Source organism: Urocitellus parryii, chromosome 5 (genome assembly GCF_045843805.1).
Source record: "Urocitellus parryii isolate mUroPar1 chromosome 5, mUroPar1.hap1, whole genome shotgun sequence".
Taxonomy (NCBI): domain Eukaryota; kingdom Metazoa; phylum Chordata; class Mammalia; order Rodentia; family Sciuridae; genus Urocitellus; species Urocitellus parryii.
This window is the reverse complement of record NC_135535.1, coordinates 100,243,782-100,267,620: the sequence shown is the minus strand read 5'-3', so window position 1 is coordinate 100,267,620 and position 23,839 is coordinate 100,243,782. Positions and strand designations below refer to the sequence as shown.

The 23,839-nt window shown below is 32.5% G+C and overlaps 1 protein-coding gene across 1 annotated transcript in view; it reads left to right on the top strand.

Moving 5' to 3' along the window:
• Positions 1-23,839, top strand: part of LOC113176140 (ovostatin-like) — a 74,103-nt gene that overhangs the window by 31,513 nt on the left and 18,751 nt on the right. The window contains exons 11-22 of the mRNA XM_026380551.1: positions 7,736-7,894; positions 8,793-9,023; positions 10,940-11,000; positions 11,565-11,680; positions 13,231-13,401; positions 14,168-14,264; positions 17,459-17,600; positions 18,731-18,959; positions 20,768-20,894; positions 21,483-21,601; positions 22,530-22,581; positions 23,511-23,594. Of these exons, the coding sequence (XP_026236336.1) occupies positions 7,736-7,894; positions 8,793-9,023; positions 10,940-11,000; positions 11,565-11,680; positions 13,231-13,401; positions 14,168-14,264; positions 17,459-17,600; positions 18,731-18,959; positions 20,768-20,894; positions 21,483-21,601; positions 22,530-22,581; positions 23,511-23,594 (1,588 nt within the window). The remainder of the gene's footprint in view (positions 1-7,735; positions 7,895-8,792; positions 9,024-10,939; positions 11,001-11,564; positions 11,681-13,230; positions 13,402-14,167; positions 14,265-17,458; positions 17,601-18,730; positions 18,960-20,767; positions 20,895-21,482; positions 21,602-22,529; positions 22,582-23,510; positions 23,595-23,839) is intronic.

Here is a 23,839-nt window from a genome sequence, read left to right as displayed (position 1 = left end):
GTCCTGTTTCATACACAAGTGTCCATGATTGAAAAATAAATTGTTTATTCTGCATCAGAATTAGGATTAAAAAAAAGAAAAGCACTACTATTTGCCCTTGAGGGTTTTATAGCTCACAGAAAATAGACATTAAACAAATAATTTTATAAACAATGAATGAACTATAGTCATGGGTGCTCTGTCAGTGAAATACTGACCATTTAGTAACTGTTCTACATTAGGGAATTAGCAAACCATACTCCTTGGGAAAAGCCAACAGAGTCCCACTTTCCTATAGCCAGTGATTTTGAGTGGTTTATCATTTTTTAAAGATTATAAAAACAACCAAAGGACGTGAGAAAGAAACAATATTTGGCCCCATAAAGTTTATCATATTTATTATATGATCCTTTATAGAAAATTTGCTAAACTCTGGACTAAATAGTCATAGAAAGTTTCTCTAAGGAAGTGATATTTAAGTTGATACAAGAACACTAATAAAGTATTGCAAAAGTGAATTACTGGACTAGATCTTACGGAGAAGTTTTCTCAAACTTGATCCTGTGTTAGAATCACCCAGAGGGCTTGGGAAACAAATGTCAGTAACAGCCATTTTATGAATAAATTTAAAGTTTGGCTTTGGCAACTAGATAATTTAATATAAGATAATTTCATTTACTAAGCAGCCATTGAGTACATGCTAACAATTTTCTCTCCTTTATCTCAATGCATTTTTGTTTGAAATGTTTCCATGTTCTGTTACTTAATATGTAAATTTGAGGATTATTATACCTTCAAGGAATAAAATTACTTTCCAAATATGAAATAATTTTCTCTGGACTGGCGAGTTTCCCTCAAACATTGTCATCAAACTCAAATGATTTCAAATGATTTCCTGGGTTCCTCTTTGTCTCTTACATCTTTTCAGTTCCATTTAAAAGCATATTCTATTAAAAGATCATTTTGTGAGAAAATGATATATTTTTAGCATCTTTTGTATACTTAAGTTTCTGGAGTATCGTTTAATAGTTTGTTTTATTTAATTGGCTTAAATCTCCAAATTGAAGATCAAATATAATAGCGGACTTTTTGTCACTTTATGCATTTTGAGGAATACTTTTTTAAAAATCTAATCTTCCGGGCTGGGGATGTGGCTCAAGCGTGCAGCCCGGGTTCGATCCTCAGCACCACATACAAACAAATATGTTGTGTCCGACGAAAACTAAAAAATAAATATTAAAAAAAATTCTCTCTCTCTCTCTCTCTCTCTCTCTCTCTCTCTCTCTCTCTCTCTCACACACACACACACACACACACACACACATACACTTAAAAAAATCTAATCTTCCAGGCTTCTAAACAAAAGAATTTTGTAAAACAAATTCTCAAGTCAAAGAATCTCCTTGTTTAAGTTTAATGAGAACTCTCAGTACAGTTTTGATTTTAGATGTTCTCTTTCTCTTAAGTAATTTTGTTATTGTGTGTGTGTGTGTGTGTATGTATGTATGTATTTCCCATTAAATTTAGGCTTTGAAATTATTTACATTAACATTTCTAACATTCACTTATGATTTGAAGAAATAAGTCTACCACAATTTATTTTTCATTTTCTATTCCTAGTCTTGTGGGTTTTTTCCTCCATTGGTTGTTGGCTTCCTTAATTATCTTTATTTTTACTTTATTTTAAATAAATTTTACTATCATTCAATTTTATTATAACCTTTCTTCTTTGGATTTTATTCCTAACTTCTTGCTATGATTACTTAGGTTAAACTTTCATGTTTTCAAATGTTTACATTTTTAAGTACTACTTTACTTTTCATAGGTGTTTTTCTGTGCTATTTTTATTTTTGAAATTGTGGTAAAATACATGTTACATAAAAATTATTATCTAATTCACTTTAAGTTTAGTTAAAATTATTTTTCATGATTTTATAGCATTTATTTTCACTTTCTCTTTCACCTAAGAATGACTTAGGGTTTTAATTTTTTTTTTGCCTAATATGTGTGTTTGTGATTATACATTAAAAAATAAGTAAATTTTTCTGGGTGTGTGATGCACATCTGTAATTTCAGATACTAAAGAGGAGGGTCACAAATTCAATACCAGCATGGGCAACTTAGACCCTATCTTAAAATAAAAAATAATAAGGTCTGGGAATTTAGCTCAGTGATAGAGCACTTGCCTGGCATGCATGAGGCCCTGGGTTCCATCCCCGGTACCTTAAAAATAAAAGGGAAAAAAAAAACATAAAAGAAAGAAAAGTAATTTTTCTTTTAGCACAGGCAACATATATATTAAAAAGAAAAAAATAATATTATTGATAAAACTATAAAGAACATTTAGCACTTCCCCTTTAAGAGCTTTATGTCCTGAGCAGCTCTCTAGGAACAACTATTTTAACTCTTTCAGAGATTCCCACAAATATAAATCTTCATTAATATTAATAATATTAACTGTCACTTTGCAAAACAAAGGATGAAGAGCAAACCTTTTACACCTGCCCCATTACTTCTACACTCTGTGCCCCAATGAATTACATATTTCTAATTAGACATTCAATTGTTATATTCTTTTAGTATGTGCATCTGTTTTTCACATGATAACCAATTTATGATTCTAGGATTAAATCTCATTTGTGCAATATTAGGTTCTCCTTTGCTATTATTATGTGCATGTCACTACTAATGTTCAAAAAGTTCTAAAATTACTCCCAAAGTTTTAATTAGATGGTCAAAATGCAGGTTACATCTATCATTCTTGATCCATCTGAATTGCTCTCTGTTTCTCAAAAGATAATTCTCAAAGATAATTTCCCTGATATCTTGATACTTCCCTTTGCTTTTTCCAGCTTCAAATGTCCTGTTTTTTAAATTCCATTTCCTTGGTTTCCACATTAGTTCAATGGATCAAGCCCTCTAGTAGCTTCTTGAGCAAGGACAGATGGTATTTGGAGAAGGTTAAATATTCTGCATAATTTTTAATTATTGGTTGGCCATTTTTAGAGTTTGAATTAAATATTTCTGCAATAATTGTGAATTTCTTAACATTTTTTGTCATTTCTGCCAATGTTTGATACATATACACACACAGAAAATGTTGAAATTTTTTTGTATTATGTATGTAGCCTTTTATCCCTATTGGTACATTTCACTTCTCCCATTCTGCTTTAATATTTTAAAAATCAGTTTTTGAGTATCACTTTTAATTCCTCTGTGTTTAACCTTCTGTATATTTTTATGTATGTTGATGATGAAGAGTATCTAGATGAATTTTCAAATACAATATAAAAATTTTCCTTATTAATAGGTTTAACCCATTTCTTCATTAATGCTGGTAGAGGTATATTTACTTCTACCAAGTTATTTTTGTTTTCTATTCCCATAGAGTTTTTTTTTCAACCACCTCTCTTTTTTTAACCTTGTCGTCTACTCAGTTCTTAAAATTTCTCCTTGTAAGTTTTTCTATTTCTTAAGTATTTAATACATTTAAATTTCTATTTCTATTTTTATCCTAAAATTTAAGTGTTTTTGAAATCTTAATTTTTTAGTTTCCAATTTTACTGCCTATTATTCTACATGAGACTATTTTAATTCATAACCACATCTGCTTAATGCATAAACTTGTTTTTTGACAATATTTCTAGATAGTTACATACATTTATTCTAAAATTCTTCTAAATTATTCTTATCTGGATTTCCTAAACTGCTGATAATAAAAATTTATGGGCATAAGAGGTTATGAATTGTCTTTCATAAGATATATGTCAAGGACCTGTCACATTTTCTATTTTAGGCTCCCATGCTAATGGTTCAATTAATTAGAATCCTCAGATCATGAAATGATAACATAGAACATATCACTTATTTTATTTATATGTTTATTATTTCTCCTTTATCTTTAGTTCCTACCCACTCCAATCTTAGTTATTTACTCTAATATACTTACTTATATTCTTAAAATTCTATGCGTAGACCTTTCTCTAAAATATATCCTCTGCAGTGGAATTGCTGGGTCATCATCAGATACATGTAAAGTTTGACTAGCTATTGCCAAATTGCTCACAATAATAGTTACAAAGTCCCCAGGAGAGACTCAGAGGTCTCACATTCCAGCAGCTCCAATAGCACTGCATCATCACATCTCAACATTTAGTATCACCCAATTAATCAATTATCTTGATAATCCATTGGGCTTTAAAGTGATTTGTCATTATTGCTTAAGTTTGCATTTATCATTTTACTCATTTGCTTCACCATCCCCTCATGTACCTATCATTGATTTGAACCTTCTCTTTTGAGAACTGCCTGTTTCTATTGGTTTATCATATTTAAGGACACCTTGCTTATTCTAGATGTTAGACTATTTTGCATTTGGGTATTAAAATGTATTCTGCTTTTTATGAATCTGATGACATTTTGTTAAAAAACGACAGGCAACTTTTGTTAAAAATATTTCAAGTATTTAAAATATTATAGAAAATAGTATATAAACCACCATGTACTATCACTCAAGTAAAACATTTATAAACTTATGCCAAACTTATTTCCTATATTCATCTACCAAGCTTCCCTTTTAGATTATTATAGATGTATCAGTCCTTCTTTAAACACTTTATTATTTTTTTCTAAAATAGATGTTTTTTTTAAACCTATTACCTCAACTTCATTATTTCATCCAAAAACAGAATAGTACTTCCTGAAAAATCAAGTTTTAAACTCTCTAACTAGAATTTTTAAGTATATTTTAAAGTTATTGTAACAGAGCAATAATGTATCTAAGCATAACAGGATAGAAATAAGATCCATAGATTCTATTGTTAATGTGTCTCTTAATTCTATTTAAAATTTAAAGGACCCTCTTTCTTGAAATATGTTTATTAAGAAACTGTGTAATTTTTCCTGCAGATTTTTCCAGAGGTTGGATTTTTCTGATTGCATCTGCAAGTTATCATTTAACACTTTTCTCTGTCTCTTACATTTCCTGTACTCTGGTAGTTAGCTTTAGGTGCTTTACCATATTGGAGTTCATTTTTGTGGAGGAAGTCAAGATAACTTCATAGATATCATTATATATTTTTCTTAGAACAGACTTTCTTATTGTGATGTTGGCAACCATTGCCAATAATTGCTTAGATACATTATTTCTCTAGCCATTGTCTCTTAGTCTTGGCACTATTTAAATTTTTGGTCAAATAATACTTTGCTGTGGAGAGCATCCTGTGTATGGCAGATGTCTAGCAAGATCTCTGACTTCTTGTTAAAGGTCAGTAGCACGGGTCCCCACCCCATTTGCTGCAACTCAAAATGTCTCCAAACATTCCAAAATAGCTACTAGAGGGCAAAATATGTTAGCTAACAAATGAAGCATGATAGAGTTTTGTAAACTCTAGAATAATAATTCTCAACAAAGGGGAATTTGAGATACTTTTGAGCATGTTATCTAAATGATATTATTTTATCTAAAAATTAATAATCATTCCCTAAAATTTACTTGTCAACCATGTTCTAAACTTAGCTCAGAGATTTTATTTATTTTTCTCCCACACAGGATCTGGGTCTGAAGGGCGTGTATGTGTATGTTTGTGTGTGTGTTTAGAAGCTAAGCCTCAGCCTAGCTACTAAAGCCCAGGTCTTTACCATTCCTTCTCAAATGTTCTTAATTCATGAAGGTATAACATCATCTCCCGCTATGATCAGGAACCCCAGGATATCTCTTCCTATAAGGAAGAATTAGGAAAACTAACTGAGGTGAATCCTAACTTATCACAGGAGAGGGTGATAGGTGACAGCTACGTGGCTCAGAAGTCCTTGGCCAAATCCTTGGCAAAGTAGTTTGTTCTACCATAATATGATGCAGCTGTTCAGTGTGGATATATTTTCTTCATTAGCATTTGAAAGAGTTAGTTCTTGGAAACTAACCTAACAGCTCTCATCTCCTTGACTATTGTAGGGGAACAGATGGCAGTCATAAACAGATGTGACTAAGTCTTAATAAATAAAATTGTTTTCATTAAAAAATATGGTTGTGTGAAGTGGTCTCTTCCTGATTTTTAGATATTTCTTAATGGCAAAAGCTCTGATCACTCCCTGGGATGGGCTAGTAAAAATCAATCATTCCTTTTCTACTTTTTAGAAATTAAATGATTACTCTGTGATGCATACTGCAGTAGCTGCATTATTATGAATTACAAATAGCACATCTGGCTCTGCTTTGAGTATTAGAGAACTCCAAACTTGGCTCAGCAATGTTAGGTGTTCCTTTGGATGGCAAGTTTATTACTAGTACTATTTTATCTTTGTGCTATCTGCTGTAAATTTCAAAACTTCAGAGATAAGGTTTCCAGAGGTATCTATATTTGAACATGAAAATGGAGCAATGGTGTGGGTTAACAGAATAATTTCTTCATAAGTGACAGTAGTGGTGTTATTGGATGGCTAAAATGATAGCGCTTAAATATGTAAGACACATGACACATAGAGTGTCATGTGACACAAAGAGAGTGTTGCATGCCTCCCTGCAGTCTACAGTGAGCTTAATACCACTATTCAAGCCTATTTCAAAGTAGTGACAAAAAACGTCCCTAGGAAGCTTGTGGATTATTCCTTCTGTGACTAGAAAGGGCTCAAGGATCTTTCTTAAGTGTAATAACATTAGAATAAATAAATGTCTGTGGGGATCATGGAAGCAGGGTATCATGTGTCAACGGCCTATGGATCATAAGTTGAAAATTTTTATGAGGTCAAGCTATAAATTGATACTGAATTTAAAGGCCATGTAAGTGGTGCAAGTGAGGCATGAATCTACAAAAGCCAAACAGGGACTGAAATTAGACTTGAACCAATAGGAAAATAACAGGAGCCAGAAATATCAGGGCAGGTGTTTTTCAGAAACCACATGAGCTGTAAAAAGGATTTCTGGTAAAAAAAAAAAAAAAAAAAGGTTTTCCCCCTGACATCTGTGGCCTTAGATGTTGTTAAGAAATGTGCACTTCAAGGTTCATGACTGGCATAGATATTCATGTAGGCGTTATATCTACTACAAACATGCCAGTTTCGTAAGCAACTTTGAAAAGCTAATATTGCCTGTACCAGTAAGACAATGAGAATGAGATTTCTAACTAATAAATGCGATTTAACAGCATTCCCTGAAATGTTTTAGGGAGAAAAATTCTGAGTTCTGAATTTTAGAGAATTTGACTTTATGCCACTATAAAGAAAGGATAGAAGCATTACAGAATATAGATTGGGTAGGAGACATCAACGTATATGAGGAAAAAAAATAAGAAATTGATGTAAGGCAGTAATAGAATGAATATGATAAATTATAAAGTAGAATGATAAAATTTTAAATTAAAAATATCTTATTAACAATTATAAATTGTAGATTTGATTTCAGTAGCTAAATGAATGGTTGGGCTGGTCATTGAAATAAATAGGAGAAAAAGAAAGAAGAGAAAGTAAGTTGTAGCAATAAATCATGGCATTTTGAGGATTTCTGTGATATTTTTATTATAAAACATTCAGTATACAATTATATATATGGACTTGAATATCCGAAGATCTTTATTGGAAGAAGAAATGGAGTTTAGATTGAACAAAATATTGATGGTATGCATCATGCAGTCAGCAGGAATTGGAGCTACCTAGGAAGCACAAAAGAAGACATGTCCATGTCACAGCTTGACAGTTTCATCAAAATTGATCCCCAAATTTATTAGATGCTTCAGAAATTGCTTTTCTTCCTCTTAAACAGATTAAATTGCTTCATCCTGACAACTCTCCCATCCCAAATGAAGTTATCCAATTGCACCTAAAGGACAAAATTGTGGGTAACTACACCACAGATACAAATGGCATTGCACAATTTTCCTTGGACACATCTAAGCTTACATACCCAAATATCACTTTGAAAGTAAGTTATCCAAAGGCAAGTAGAGAAAAACAAACAAGCAAAAATATATTGGCTAACTAAAGTTTACATTTATGCTACATTTTATTTTTGGAATAGAAATGGGGGGGGAAGCATGTTGGTTTGAATTTAGAATGCCAAAAAATGGTTAACTATTAAAGAAATAGTCTCTATAAAATAGATAACTATTTTACAAATCCTGAGAAAGTACAGGATAGCCTACACATTAAAGTATATAGAGGAAAATTAGCTGAAAATAAGCCACACTTCACTTTTACTATTGAACTAGAAAGAGAATTGCATTTCTATAGAGGAAAATACTTGTGAAATCTTGTAATCTATTATCATGGATAATGTAAAGAATTTCTCTGCACACATTCAAGAGAGAAGCAACCTAGTATCTTAAATGAGTTAGTAATGACTAAATGTCAAATTTTCCTAGATATTTTTAAAGGACCTCACAGACTTGTGTGTTTGGTAACTGACCATTGTTAGATTAATCTCCTTGCTCTATTTGATAAAAAGTTTTTTTCATTTTTCAGAAAATTCCATTTTGTTATTATTTTCAACATCAACTTATGTGTGCATTCATATGTTCTTCATATAATATTGAGAGATACAATGTATACATACTTGTAAAAACATCACTTTAGTACAGAGCATAGTAAAACAGTGTAATATTACTGAAACAGGATTTAAATAATAAATTATAAAAACAATATAGTGGTGATTCTAGAGTATAACTGGAAAGTTGGATTAGGGAATTCAGTCAGACTTAATGAAGAATGGGCCTGAAATTTTCCTAGAGATAGATCACCTTGATAAAAAACCATCTTAGCAATATTCTTTCACTTATCCTTTCTTTTTACCTTAAAATAACTAAATTTGATTTTTTGCCTAGGCAACCTACAAGGACAATGAAAATTGCAATGCATGGGGGTGGGTGTTGCCTCGTTACCCACAAGCAGAGTACTTTGTGACCCGATTCTACTCCAGGACTAATAGCTTCCTAAAGATTGTCCCAGAGATGGAAGAACTGAAGTGCGACCAGCAAAAGAAGGTGGCAGTGCACTACCTTCTCAACATGGAAGACCTTGAAGACAAAATCTATACAGTAAACTTCAATTATTTGGTATGAACTGAAATATTCTGCCCAAACTAGAATTGCTCTTGACTTTAAAACTTCTTTGAACCTAATGTAAATCCTTTGGCCTGAATATCATGAAAAAGGTCAAAGTAAACATAGAAGAAAAAATTTAACACAACTGAAGTTTTAAAGCTCCCGTTTTAAATTAAAAAATAAAAATAAAGGGGAACCAGACAGAGGATGTTACTCTAACCTTGATTCACTCCATCATCCTTGCCACTCTTCTTCATAGTTGCCCATTTTTTAAAATACTATCTCTCACTCACGTTTTTTTCTTTCCTTCAGCATTTCCACAAATATTAAAGTATTTTGGACGAGTAAGCCTGGACACCAAATTCTCAGACTAGACACTATATAACTCCACACTAACCCTTAGCTAAGCTGGTGCGGGTGGAGGTGCTGGTTGTGGAGAACAGGTCCTAGCCGGGCAGGGTGGGAACTCAGAGAAGTGACTCTATCAACCAGTACAGAAATTCTTCAACATTTCAACAGCAATATTGCGAGGAATGCCAAAGAACCTTGGGTGAGAAGCTGAGCCTCTTAACTAGTCTGTACATTAACACTCAAACATCTCCCTGATTTTTGCGTCTCTCTTCCCTGCTGCCACATCCTGCCCATCTCAGTATCCAATAGCTCCCACTCCAGAGGGAGCCCATTTTTAGATCTGTGGGCAAAGTGGTTTATTTCTCATTAGTTTCCCTCTTGAAACAGCTCAAGATCAACCCTTTCCTGCTCTGATAAATCTTTTATGATTACCTCTCCTGATTTCCATTTAAAATAGGAAATTTGCCTTTCCCTCCCTTTCTTCCTTCCTCCCTCCCTCCCTCCTTCCCTCCCTCCCTTCCTTCCTTCCTTCCTTCCTCCCTCCCTCCCTAAGTCTAAAAATTTAAAGTGATTGTTTTCCAGAGCGATTTGGGTTATTTCAATCCTCTAATAGAAATACATTCTATAACTTCCTGTCTCTATTAAAACAGCCAGCCCTTCTCTTTTGCCTCTTGTAGGGCCTTGCACTAGCCAGCTGCATTCTGCACTTTGGCCTTCTCTACTGCTGACTCATGAGCCTGTTGTTTTTAATGACAAGCCACATTCTTATCTATCTCAGGAGCCTCTCGAAACCTTTTCCCATTTATTGTTCATAACCATCATCTTTCCCTTTTGCTGCCACTGCTCCTGCACCCCCTGTACCCCCTTTTTCTAGTTGATTCTTCCCATCATTTCTCACTCAGGTGAAGTGAATTTTCCTATTCTCACTGGTAATTCAAGTCTTACTATGTACACTTTCACAGTACATTATTGTTATCTATAGTCACTCTGCTGTCCAAAAGCACACCAGAACTATTACTCCTAACTATAACATTGTATTCATTGATTAACCTCTTGTCATCCCTTCCTCCTTCTTACTCACCCAGCCTCTGGCCACCACCATTCTACTCTCAACTTCTATGAGATCAACATTTTTAGATTCCACATGAGTGGTATCACACAATACTGGTCTTTCTGCGCCCAGCTTAATTCATTCAATGATCTCCATTTCCTTCCATGTAGCAATAACATGAAAGTCTCTTGATAATGCCTCTGTGAACTGTGTTCCATTAAAATCAATAAATTTAAGTATAATTCAGGAATTACAAATATGAATGAAGAGTTTTTCATTTGGTCATAGGAACTGATTTGGAATATGTAACACTAAATTGTTTTATAGGAAATTTAACCATGAATCTTAAATTCTCTTGAAGATTGTTAATAGGATTGTATGCTCATATACTTGTATCCTGAGTTCACTGGTAAACATTTTCAGTTATGTTGTTCAGACCAGGAAAACAGAAAAATTGTTTAAGTTTATAATTAAGTAAAGTTTGGTTTCTATTTTATAAACTTTGTCATAATATTTTTTCTCCTAGGTTATTGCAAGAGGTGTAATTGTTCTTCATGGGCAACAGAAAATTGAGAAGAAAGATGCTTGTGAGACCTCTAATTTGAGCATGGGATTTTATGCAAATAGAACATTTTAGTTGGGGCATATTTTATATATATATATATTTTAAGTCACAGCTTTCACATTTTAGGCCTTCTAACCCCAAATCACCCTTGGAGACCATGTAATACATAAAAATAGACAAGATATCAAAGAAAAATGATCAATTAATAAGTATTTTTTATAAAGCTAACTATTTTTAAAGCATCACATATGGGAAAGAGCAATTGTTCCTTCTCTTTCTCTTCCAGGAAATACAGTTAAGTATTTGAACACTCAAATAAGAAGGAATAAACAATGAAACAAAATAAAATTTTAGAGTTTGAGGTAATCAGAAATGTCCAAATAGTCCTTCCAGACCAACTTATGAACTTCTTCTAAAAAGATTCCATAAATTAAATGTGTTAGATTGGGGGAGTCTTATTTAGTGGCAGTGGGTGGATGTCTAGGAAGGTTTCTGCAAGATGACAGTCGACTGTTTTACCAAGGCACTTCTTCAGTTTGAGCTTTTCTTTCCCCAGCTATGAAGGGCGTATTTTCCATTCCTATAGATGTTAGTGCCCAGCTAGCTCCTTCTGCAGTTATGCTGGTCTATAGTTTGCATCCTGAAGGAGAAATAATTGCTGACACCACCCGATTCCAAATTGAGAAATGCTTCAAAAATGAGGTGAGGAAAAAGAAGCAAAAGACTCTTTTTCAGATTTGTTCAACTTATTGGAAAACTAAAATGAATTTGAAGTGCATTGGGCTTATAACCCATTTACTCTGAGTTTAAAATGAAATAAAAGCTAGAATGGTAGTTAATATGTTAGACAATCAAAAAGTATCAGGATTAGGCATTCACTTTGGATGTCGTTCCTATCCTTCTAAGTTACTGGTGTCATTAGAAGAGTAAATCAGAGAACTTCCATGTTTCAACTTGTATGTTTGAAAATTAAAAATAGTCTGAAAGGTGATTCTTCCCAAGTGGTTTGCAATACCTTAACCACCCCCTTTTTTTGTTTGGTTTTGTTTTCTTTTTATTTTCAGGTCAACATAAAATTTTCTAAAGAAAAAAGTTCACCAGGATCTACTATCAGTCTTCAAATCTCAGCTGCTTCAAATTCTCTTTGTGCTCTTTGGGCTATAGATCAAAGTGTATTGCTACTGAGGAATTACGGTCAGCTCTCAGCACAAAGCGTGAGTGAAACTATCTTATTTACTACCAACTATATAGGGTTATGTTTTTACCTTTAGATATAAATGAGAAACCTTAAATAAACTACCGCACAAAGAAATTTTCTGGAATCCAAGGAAAAAATATTTCAGTTTAGAAATCAGATCAAATGGACTTTATTTACTAATTATACATATTGTTTCATGCTAAAAGTTAGCTTTACCACTTTTAAAAATGAATTAAAAATTTTTAAATATTATTTTTATCTTTTTAAAAATATATAATATATATGTATATATACTTCTGTATGTATGTGTGGACATTCTTGTACTATTACTATTATACCTTTATTATAACTTTCGCTATCTGATAGTGCTAATTTTCTAGTCTTAAAAATTATGTTCACTGCTATGATTTATTGGTTCTTTTATATGAATTTTAAGATCAAATTCTTATTCTCTGCTTAGAAAATGAACTGTTGCAAATTATTAAAATAATTGTATTGAATATATACGTTTACTTAAGGAGAAGTTACTTCCATATGATCTTGAGATTCCTATTTCTAAATATACCTTATCTTTTCATTTAATAAATATTGTTCAATCCAGCTTTTATATATATATATATATACATATATATATATATTATCTGCTGAATGTCTGCTGTTTGACACATACTATATTGAGTGTCTGATATATGTTATATAATTTTATTCTCATATAGCATTAATATAATATCCCCATTTTGACAAATGAATAATTTTAGGCTCAGGGAGATTTAACAAATTAACCAAGGGCATTATCTGACAATGTCTTTGAATGAGCCATCAAAGAATATTGAGACTTCCCTTTATCTGGAAGTTATTAAAATCCAATTGTGTTTCACCTGTCTTTGTTGATTTTATTTCAAAATGATTAAGCCAACCATTATTTAAGTGACTAAATATTGTTTCAGTCTTTATAGCTTTTCTTCCCCGGTAACTATATGTTACTCATAATAAAAAGAATTTTAAAAATTGCTTTTTTAAAAAAATATATAATTGATTCTCTTCTATCACTCAGGTATATAATCAGTTAAATTACAGGGAACTATATGGCTATTATTTCAAAAGTTTGAACTTAGAAGATGGCCCAGTAGTGCCATGTCTGAAAAATGAACAAATCCTACATAAAGGAATTTATTATGAGCCTGCATTGGCTGACTTTGGAAGAGATGCTTATGATCTTGTTAAGGTAAGATACCTAGCATTAAAATGTTGACTGCATGTGACAATATATAAATAAGTAGAATAAAAATAATAAATGTCTATTGTGTGAATTTTTAATCCAAGAATCATCAGTCTAATCTATAATTAGTATTAATATCTGAGAACTAATATTTCAAAAATATATTTATAAAAGAACCTATCATTATACATTTGTTATAAATTATAATATCACATGATATAATATTATAAATAATTGATAATGTCATAATATTGCTAAAAGAAAACTAATATCTTAGAGAATTATGTTTTATTGACACAGTGTTGTATGCATTTTATGCTGTCTCTAATATAAATACTCAAATATGTTGCTCCTATGTCTGTGCCCCAAATTCAAATTCTATTATGTTAAGTTATACATATTTTTGAAGTGCTTACAAGTGAGATATTTTCCCTAGTCTAAGAAATATGTCAAATTCAAAACAGTGACAATATAGTGAAGTAGGAGATGAGCTGGGGTCTGGCTGGTTTTTTACTCTGTTTTCTGTCCTCTCTTATTTAAAGGTTTTCCTCATTATCTGTTAATTAGGAAAACAAGACAAAGGTCATTAAATCTAAGAACCTAGGGAAATGGAAAACATAGACCTTAGAAAATAGCTATCTCTAAATATGTGACCAGTAGAGATGGAGAAATAAATAAGAGAAAGAAATAAAAACATCATCAGTTTGAAAAAACTGATCAAAATGATAGCCTGTACTATCATATGATATAAAACTGATTTTTATCTTGAAAGGCAATAGGATTAAAAGTCTTCACCAACTCTCATTACCGGAAACCAGTGCTATGTGAGGATCTCAAACATCCAGGCTGTGCTGATGAAAATTATTCAGGTGAGTTGTGATATAATGTAAAGGAGAGATGGCAGCTTACAGTCTTGTAATTCATCTAAATTGATCTAGGGCAAGAGGAGAGGATGTTGTTTTGTTCTGTCTTGTTTTATAATTAATTCAATAATTAATTCATAGCAAATGCTAGAAATATAGTGAGAATAAGGTAGGCAGATCTTTATATTCAAAGAGTTTAGACTGAATTTTGGATCATGATAATATATAAAAGGCATAATTTCCGATGAACATAAGTGCCCTGATGGCTAATATTTATTGAATGGTTGCTATGTACCAAGTAATATTTTAAGCATTTTACATATATCAACCAATTTGCTCATCACAGGCTATAGATTAGAAACTGTTATCTCCAATTTAGTAGAGAGAAAATGAAGCAGAGGGAGGAGAAGTAGTTTACCCAATGCCACAGAGAATAAGTGACAGAGATGGGAGTGTGGTCCAGGCATTCTGGTCCTAAGTCATATTATATTATCATTATGTTGGACTCTTTCGAAAACGTACTGTAAAGAAAATATAAGGGAAGAGAGCAGACCATGAGGATGCTGTTTTAAGTAAGGTAGTCAGCAAAACTCTCTATTAAGAGACAACCTTTGATCAGAAACCTGAAAATTTTCAAGTTCTATATAAAGAAATATCTGCAAATTTTAAAAAAATATGAAGACATGATAAAAAAGGAAAACGAGAAAAATACATAAAAATCTTATACAAAATTTTGCTAGTAATTAGGAAAAATAATTAAAAGAACATCAAGAAATCAGTTCACATACATGCTAATAGCAAAAAGAAGAGAAAGAAAAGTCAGATAGCAATAACTGAACAAATGAACAAAATAGGAACACCCCACACACTATAGGAGGGAACCATAAGTCAACACAGCCATATGTGGGTGAAAATCCTTAAACCAATATGCGTCTACCTTCTAACACAGCCATACAATTCTCAGCATATATACCAAAGGATTTTATTCAAATTCACAAGAAGCAAGAATGTTATGGGATATCTAGCCCATTGTTGTGTGTGCTGCCTTAGAATGGAGACAACCCAAGGGGCTTTTACTAAAAGGATGGATTAAAATCATGTGGTGACTACATGCTATGGAATATTTTATAGCATTAAGAAACAGGATGAAGGCTGGGAGCAGTGGCCACGCCTATAATCCCAGGGGCTCCTGAGGCAGAGGCAGAAGGATCCAGAGTTCAAAGCCAGCCTCACAATTTAGCAAGGCGCTAAGCAACTCAGTGACACCCTGTCTCTAATAAAATACAAAACAGGGCTGGGGATGTGGCTCAGTGGTCTAGTGCCCCTGAGTTCAATCCCCAATACTCTCTCTGCAAAAAGGAAAAAAGAAACAGCAGAGATATGTTTTAAGACCAATTTTTATGTGGGGAAAAGTAAGAAACATAGTAACATCCAAATTGTACTATCATTTGCCTTAGTGAAAAATAGATAAATGTCAAGTATATATACATATCCAGTATATACATAAAATAACTAGAGTATTAGTGGAGGGAAGAGTTCCTCATGAAAAATACAGGGATGATGTTTAGATATTTATATATCATATGTACTAATAATATATTATTTTTATGTTTACTTTCCAAGAAGTAGAAATATGGGCTAAAATTTGCAAATAGAAATAGACACAGATCATAGTCAGCATTCAAGATTATCTAGGTATCTAAAATAAAGAATCAGGAGACTGTCTAGATGAAAGGAATTTAAAATGTAAAATGTACACATGAAACCTCCCATAGAATATGTTCTCATGACTAAGAATAAAAATTATAAGCTTCTGAACAATACGTATACTTTGAAAGACTATGAAAGTGAACAACAAAAAGAAAGCTATCTTTAAAGCTAAATGGACCATTGAATAATAAGGAAAAGATATTTAAATGAATATTATATTTTTTAAGGTATTTAAAAAGATGAAGTGAGCATTGGTGGTAAAAGTCAAAGGAACTTTGGTTTTGTTTTTTGTCTTTTAATTATTTAGTAGGATAAAGTATTTCCATACTAGTTGTGTAGCATATGTTTAAATACAATATAACAAAATATCAATGATTGATGTTTTCAGGGGTGAATTATTTGACTTTTTAATAAGCATTTGTAAAATTTTCACAGGTTATTTACCAAATATAAGATATACCTAGAAATGGAATTTTAAAGCTTTGTCAAAGATTTTTGTGAGAATTGGATGAGTTTTTTAATTAGTTCTAATCAGTTATAAATGACAGCAAATAGAGCACAACTCTTCATTTCTCTGGTTGTACACAATGTAGATTTGTACCACATGTGCAGTCATACCTGTACCTAGGGGTAATCATGTTCATCTCACTCCACCATCTTTCCTACCCCCATGCCCACTTCCCTTCCCTCTCTCCCCTTGGCCCAATCAAAATTCCTCCATTCTCCCCACCCCCACCCCCATTATGGATCAGCACCCACTTATCAGAGAGAACATTTGGCCTTTGTTTTGGGGGGATTGGCTTACTTCGTTTGGCATGATATTCTACAGCTCCATCCATTTACCTGCAAATGCCATAATTTTATTTCTTTTAATGCTGGGTGATATTCCATCGTGTATTTATACCATAGTTTCTTTATCCATTCATCTATTGAAGGGTATCTATGTTGGTTCCACAGTTTAGCCATTGTGAATTTTGTAGCTATAAACTGAAGTGTCTGTGTCCCTATGGTGTGCTGTTTTTAAGTCCCTTGGGTATAGACTTAGGAGTGGGATAGTTGGGTCAAATGGCAGTTCCATTCCAAGTTTTCTAAGGAATCTCAATACTGCTTTCCAGACTGGTTGCACAAATTTACAGTCCCACCAGCAATGTATGAGTGTGCCTTGTCATATAGGAAAAGTGCTTTCAACCCTGAGACATACCAGTACTTCTGTTAAGTGATGACTGCTATTATTATTAAATACTGCCCACAAAATATAATCCCATGTATTAAGATATGAAGTTTGGGATATGAAATAACTAATAATTTGCTGCCTTCCTCCAAATATGTTGTATTTTATTCTATTAAGACTTGTAAATTTACAAATAATAATTTTGTGTATTTAAGGGGAACAATTGGATGTTTCAGTACAAGCATACATTGTGAAATGATCAAATCAGGTTAATTAACATACCTTTTGCCTTAAATATTTATAATTTCTTTATGGTAAGAACATTTAACATCTTCTCCTTTACCTGGTGCTGAAGAACTACTATCAGAATCATATTCTGATCGTGCTCTTGGTGGATCTTATACTGAAACACTGAGGAAATCATTTCCTGAAACATGGGTTTGGAGTCTTATTACAACTGAGTGAGTTTTTAAATTATTATTATTTTTTTTCATTTAATTTTTTTTGGTCTGAGCGAGAGAAAGTATCCATTGTCCTTCACAAAATGAGCGTGCCCTAAAGAGTAAAAATTAAGAGAGTGTGTCAAAATTCTGCCAAACCTGTGATAGGTTTCCACTAAATTCTCTTTTCTTCCTTTTACTTTCTCATTTCTTTCATTTATTTACTTATTTTTCTTACTCTGTTACTTTTTGTCATTTACTTTTATAAGAACTTGACTCTATTGGAAGGAAAGTTTTATATAAAATAGTCTGGAATTTTGGTTTTTGTTGTGTAACATGGTGAACATGACACTCATCAAGTACACATGGACATAAGGGAAACAGGAGAAAGAAGAGGAACTAAAATGCTAAGGAATCAAAACGGGCAACAAAGAAGAAATAATGAAAAGGAGGAAGAAAGGGACGAAGGGAGGTTGAGAAAAATGAATTTCTAAACAGCACCCAAAAAATTAAAGTACAAGGCTAGTGTACACATTTTAAACTTGAAAACCACTTATGTGACTCATATTTCTATGCTTATCATTGAAAGTAGACTAAACTAGTCCTTAAATTATATATTCTGTGTAAATTAAATGAGTCCTTAATTACATGTATCCTGCTCACCCAACATTTCTAAATGCTTGAGTGTCTGAGACCATTCATGGAGTCCACTAATAACAAAGATAAAAATATACTCAGATAAAACCATCTTAGTATTTTATAAGAAAGTGAGAGATTTGTGTCTATGTCAAGTATTTTAGTAGTTTTTTAATTTGGTAGGAATTGTAAGCAAAAATATACCTTCAAAAATATGGAGAGTTAAAAGGATGAGATCACAAATCTTAAAAAACAGAGAAGAAGCAAAGATAACTTAGTACTATAATAGGAGCATCTAATGCTCAGAACACAAATACCTGATTTTGAGGTTCTTTATAGATAATGTGTAACATGAAGCAAACAGAGTAAGAATAGAATAAAAAGAAGATTTGCTTACTGTAGTTTAGTAGCATTGAACTGTCAAAGGAAAGTCCATAAACATTTGAGTGGATGGGATGAGGTGATTATATGGTGACAGCTCCTCTCTTCAGTGGTACCTGAATCTCCTCTTTTAGCTCCACAGGAATAGCCAACCTTGGTCTGACGGTTCCCGACACCATTACACAGTGGAAGGCCAGTGGATTCTGCATGAATGACAAAGCTGGATTTGGCATCTCTCCAACCATCTCCCTGACAGCTTTTCAGCCCTTCTTTGTTTCCCTCACTTTACCCTATTCAGTGGTTCAAGGAGAAGCATTCACTCTAAAAGCCAATGTGTTCAACTATCTGAACAAAAGTGTTCAGGTACTAACTCAAGACTTCTTACTAATATATATATATACCTTAGTAATAATATGCCTTTCCAGGTATGTCCTCCCTACTTTTGAGCATATTAAATAGCTTTACCAACATTTTAGTGTGGAGTTTAGAAATACAAATTACCATACCTGGATGACTGTCTGAAAATAAAATAATTTAAGACAAGGTTTATGAAGTAAGTCATCTGTGTGTGAGAGGAGGATGGATGGGAAGATTAAATGAGGAGATATGTGGCACCTCTATTTCTTCAACATATTCAAGAATTTTTACACACAAGTCCCTCTGAAACAGAAGGATTTACAAAATTAGTAAGCTAGATATTATTAAATTGGAATTTCAATTGCTTGCCTTTCACCTTTGGATTACCTGAGGATATACAGAATATATGAGATTGTAGTAGTTTTGTGGACTTTTGACATCTGGAAGGTGGCTTCAAAACCAAATAGCAATTTCATATTAGAAAAAAGCTCAGACATTTAAACCTGGATTCATGTCTTAGTTTTAATAGATTCTAGTTCTGTAGCTTTGAACCAAGTACAACCTTTTTTAGTCTCAGATTTGGAATGTGTAAAATTATGTTAATAATAGCTATTTCACTGCATTTTATGAGCATTGAATGAAATAATATTAATAGTCTTGCACAAAACACTGCCGATAGGCATTGGATTTATCTTCCTCACCCCAGTCAGAATGGCAGTCATCAAAAATACAAGTAATAACAAATGCTGGAGAGGACATGGAAAAAAAGGAACACTTTTACACTGTTGGTGGGAATGTAAATTAGTACAACAACTATGAAAATCAGTATAGAGGTTCCTCAAAAGACTAGGCATGGAAGCACCTTATGACCCAGCTACACCACTCCTTGGAATTTGTCCTGAAGAATTAAAGTCATCATACTACAGTGATACATGAATGCCCATGTTTACGGCAGCACAATTCACAATAAACTATGGAACCAACCTAGGTGTCCATCAACAAGTGAATGGATAAAGAAAATGTGTTACATATATACAACAGACATAATAAAATTATGTCATTTGGATGGAATTTGAGACCATTTTGTCACTCCTTTATTGATATCCATTTATTGGGTCAAAGTCACCAAACAATAGGTACAGCATGATGTATTCAAAATGCCAAGTAATATAAATAATCAACATATTTTTACTTTAACTGATACTATTTACTGAAAAGAATAAAGGGGGTTGTATGTATTGTTTAGTAGTAGAGTACTTGTCTGACACTTGCAAACCCCTTGGTTCAATCCTTGGGAAAAAATAAAGATAAAATTGGAAAATAAATCATAAAGCTATTTAGTTTATCAGGATGCAGTATTGAGTAATAGTCATCTTTAGAAAAAAAATAAGAGCATTTTTTATATTCAAGATAGTTTGCATTTGCTTTTTTGTGAGACTGAATTGGAATATACTGTTCTAGATATTCTGTATATGCTATGTTATGAAACCAAGATTCATAAGAGCTTATGTTAATTTATGTGATCAAAACATCAACTCATTTTGCCACAGATCTCTAAAGAAATGTCTTGTTTAGTCACTAGTGCATTGATTGCTTTTTCAAAATAATTAGTCAGAAAGTGCCAAAGGCCAAGTTATAATAATTATGTAATGAGATTTTGAAGGTTTTCCCATGGTTTGGAAATCATTCTTCCCACAGCAGAACATGAAATGGGAGAAATTTAACTTCTCAGGCATGCATGACTATATTATGTTTACATATGGAAAAGACTAAATCTTTTTTTGTATTTTTTTTTACAAATCTGTCCTTCACAGATAAACACTGTACTAAAAGCATCTAGTTTTTACCAAGCCAGATTTCTCTCAACCAAGGATGAAAATGATTATATCAACAGCAATGAACAAAAGTCCTTTACTTGGCTGGTTACCCCACATAAGCTCGGTAAGACTTTATGTAAGACATACTTTTATATAAGATATGATTTTATATTCTTTTATAATGCTCCTAAGAGTTTGTTATACTGTTTCTCTACTATAACAAATTTACCCATTTCATAGTACCACCATCCATTCTCCTCCTATTCCTACTACAGCACTTGCTCTCTCTCTCTCTCTCTCTCTCTCTCTCTCTCTTTCTCTCTCTCTCTCTCTCTCTCTCTCTCTATATATATATATATATATATATATATTCTTAGTTGTAGTTGAACACAATATCTTTATTTTATTTATTTTTATGTGGTATCAAACCCAGCACCTCACACGTGTTAGGCAAGCACTGTACCACTGAGCCATAACCCCAGCCCCTACAATACTCTTTTATCACCTAAATCCAATATACCTGGGGATAGGAGTAGGGAGTTGAATCAATTTCTGACTTTAAAATTTCCTGTTTTCTATGCAATTCTCAATTTACAGTTCTGTACAATTTCAATTACTTTTACAATTTGTCTCAACTTAGATCCCAAAATGATCATGCTTCCTTGAATCTTCATTTAAATGACTCTGCCATTCACATTTCTTGCCATTTCAGGTACAATCAATATCACCATTACAACTAAAACCCTGCAGAGGAGTAGCTATGACAACAGGACATCCATGGGTCAGGATGTTGGTTGGAAGGATACATTAATCAAACCACTGCTGGTAGAGGTATGATCTTAATGGAAAACTGTGGTCCTTCATGTTTATTGCAGCACTGTTTGTAATAGCTAAGATGTGGAATCAACCTAGGTGCTCGTCAAAAGGGGAATGGATAAAGAAAATGTGGTTTATATCCATAATGGAGAATTATTCAGTCATAAAGAAAAATGGAATCATTTTATTTGAAGAAAAATGGGTGTAATTGGAGGAGAACATGTTATGTGAAATAAGCCAGATATAGAAAGACAAGTACCATATACTCTTTCCTATATGAAAAAGTTAAAAATGTTGATTTGAAAGTAGTGATTACCTGAGATTGGGAAACACAAGGAATAAAGATGAGGATAGAAAAAGGGAGGTTATATTTGCTCACAGTGTATATCACATTTATGCATGGAAATGTCACACCGAACCTCATAACTATGTGCAATTAATGTGTGGTAATTAAAAAAAAAACTTAACGGGCTTTGAGGAGAAGCCTACTTGTATTTCAAATTTTTTTCTTCATAAATAGACATTAGGTAGATGTTTCAAAATTTATAGAAACAGGTTTTATTCACTTATGTAACAATACAGCACAATATTTTAATCAAATATTTGGGACAAAAGGCCAGAGATAGCCATTTATTCCACTCCATAAAGAGAACATTTGCAAACAATGTTTATTATTCTTGAAATTGAGCAACAGAATTTTGGAGATTGAAGGATTTTTGAGAAAGTTCTTGCCTTCATTTTTTTTTAACAGCTTCTTCTTTTATAGCATGCAAAATAAAATTTTCATTTCAGCATTATCTTGGACTTAAAATTCATATATTCATTACCTGTTACAAATTTTTCAGAATGGTTTATTCATATATTATTGTTAATTTACAAATGTTCTGAAATTACTTGAAACATGAAATTAAGTATAACTACCCTCTCTTCTTTCAACAATTAGCCTGAAGGTATTAAAAAGGAGGTGACACAAGGCTCACTTATTTGCACAAATGGTAAGTAGATATCTTTACACAGGCTTTCTGACATGGCAATGTTGAATGACACCTCCATTTGTCTTTGGGGATTATTATTTTTTACCTCTAATATGTGGCTACTGGGAAATATTAAGTCACTTTCAAAAATAAAAATTTAACATCCTATGTGTCAAGGTAATTGTAAAACCTCTAGGTCTTCCTTATTTCCTACACCCTAAATCAAAAACCAGAGCATCCTAATTTTATTTAATTCTTAATTCTACTCCTGAATTTCTTTCCATCTAACCCTGATTCTTTCATCAAAATACTCATGATTACAAATGTTCTGTCCAAAGACCACCACCAAAGTAGAATGATCTCTAACTACTTCAAATACATAGCTTCTAGGACCTTCTCTTGTCAACCTATCTTGGAGCCAAATTATGGTAAGTCTTTTTTCTAACTACTACATCACCAGAGATTCATTACTTACCCAGAGGTCTGACTCATATCTATTGTCTACATATCTTTCCATTTCACCAAATTCAACAACTAGCTTGCGGTATAAATAACAGAGTACAACAAATACTTTTCTATTATCTAACTTATTTTTCAGTGGCTGCTATTTTTTGTTCCTTATTTGTTTGAATGTTAAAAATGCAAAATTCTTCTAATCAGAGAAGCCAAAAGTCTCATTTTATTTTCTAATATCTTATCGCCTCAAGGAGTATACTCAGGTAGTAGAGCACTGTAGCACCTGTGTAGAAATTATACTGACCCTGAATTCAAAAAGCCTGGATCCAAGCTAGATGTTCTCTTAATTTTTTTCTGATTGCTTTATAGTTAGGAATAAGCAATAAGAAGATATTAAGTAATTTATTAATAACATATAAAGTATAATATAAAACTCCTGGTTTTTAAAACAAATGAGAGTTCTGAGTTAATTGATGAACTTTTGTGTTTCCTAGGATCCACAGTATCCCAAACAATAACATTCACTTCACCAGAAAATCTTGTGAAAGATTCACTGAGAGTTTATTGGTCTGTTCTTGGTAAGTCTGAAATACTATGAAATGAGGAAATTATACATAGGTTTAGAAGAGGAAGAAAAAGCATTCCTATTTTTGCCCTGGTTCTATTTGCAGCTTGTCATCTATTTGGGTTCCATATCTATCCTTCTGATTTTATGATTGATATTGATATATCTGACTAGATATTCAGCTACACTCAGAAATCAATTGTCAGAAACTCTAAAACATCTTCATTTTTCTGGCTCTTACCTTTCCCTTTTTTAACT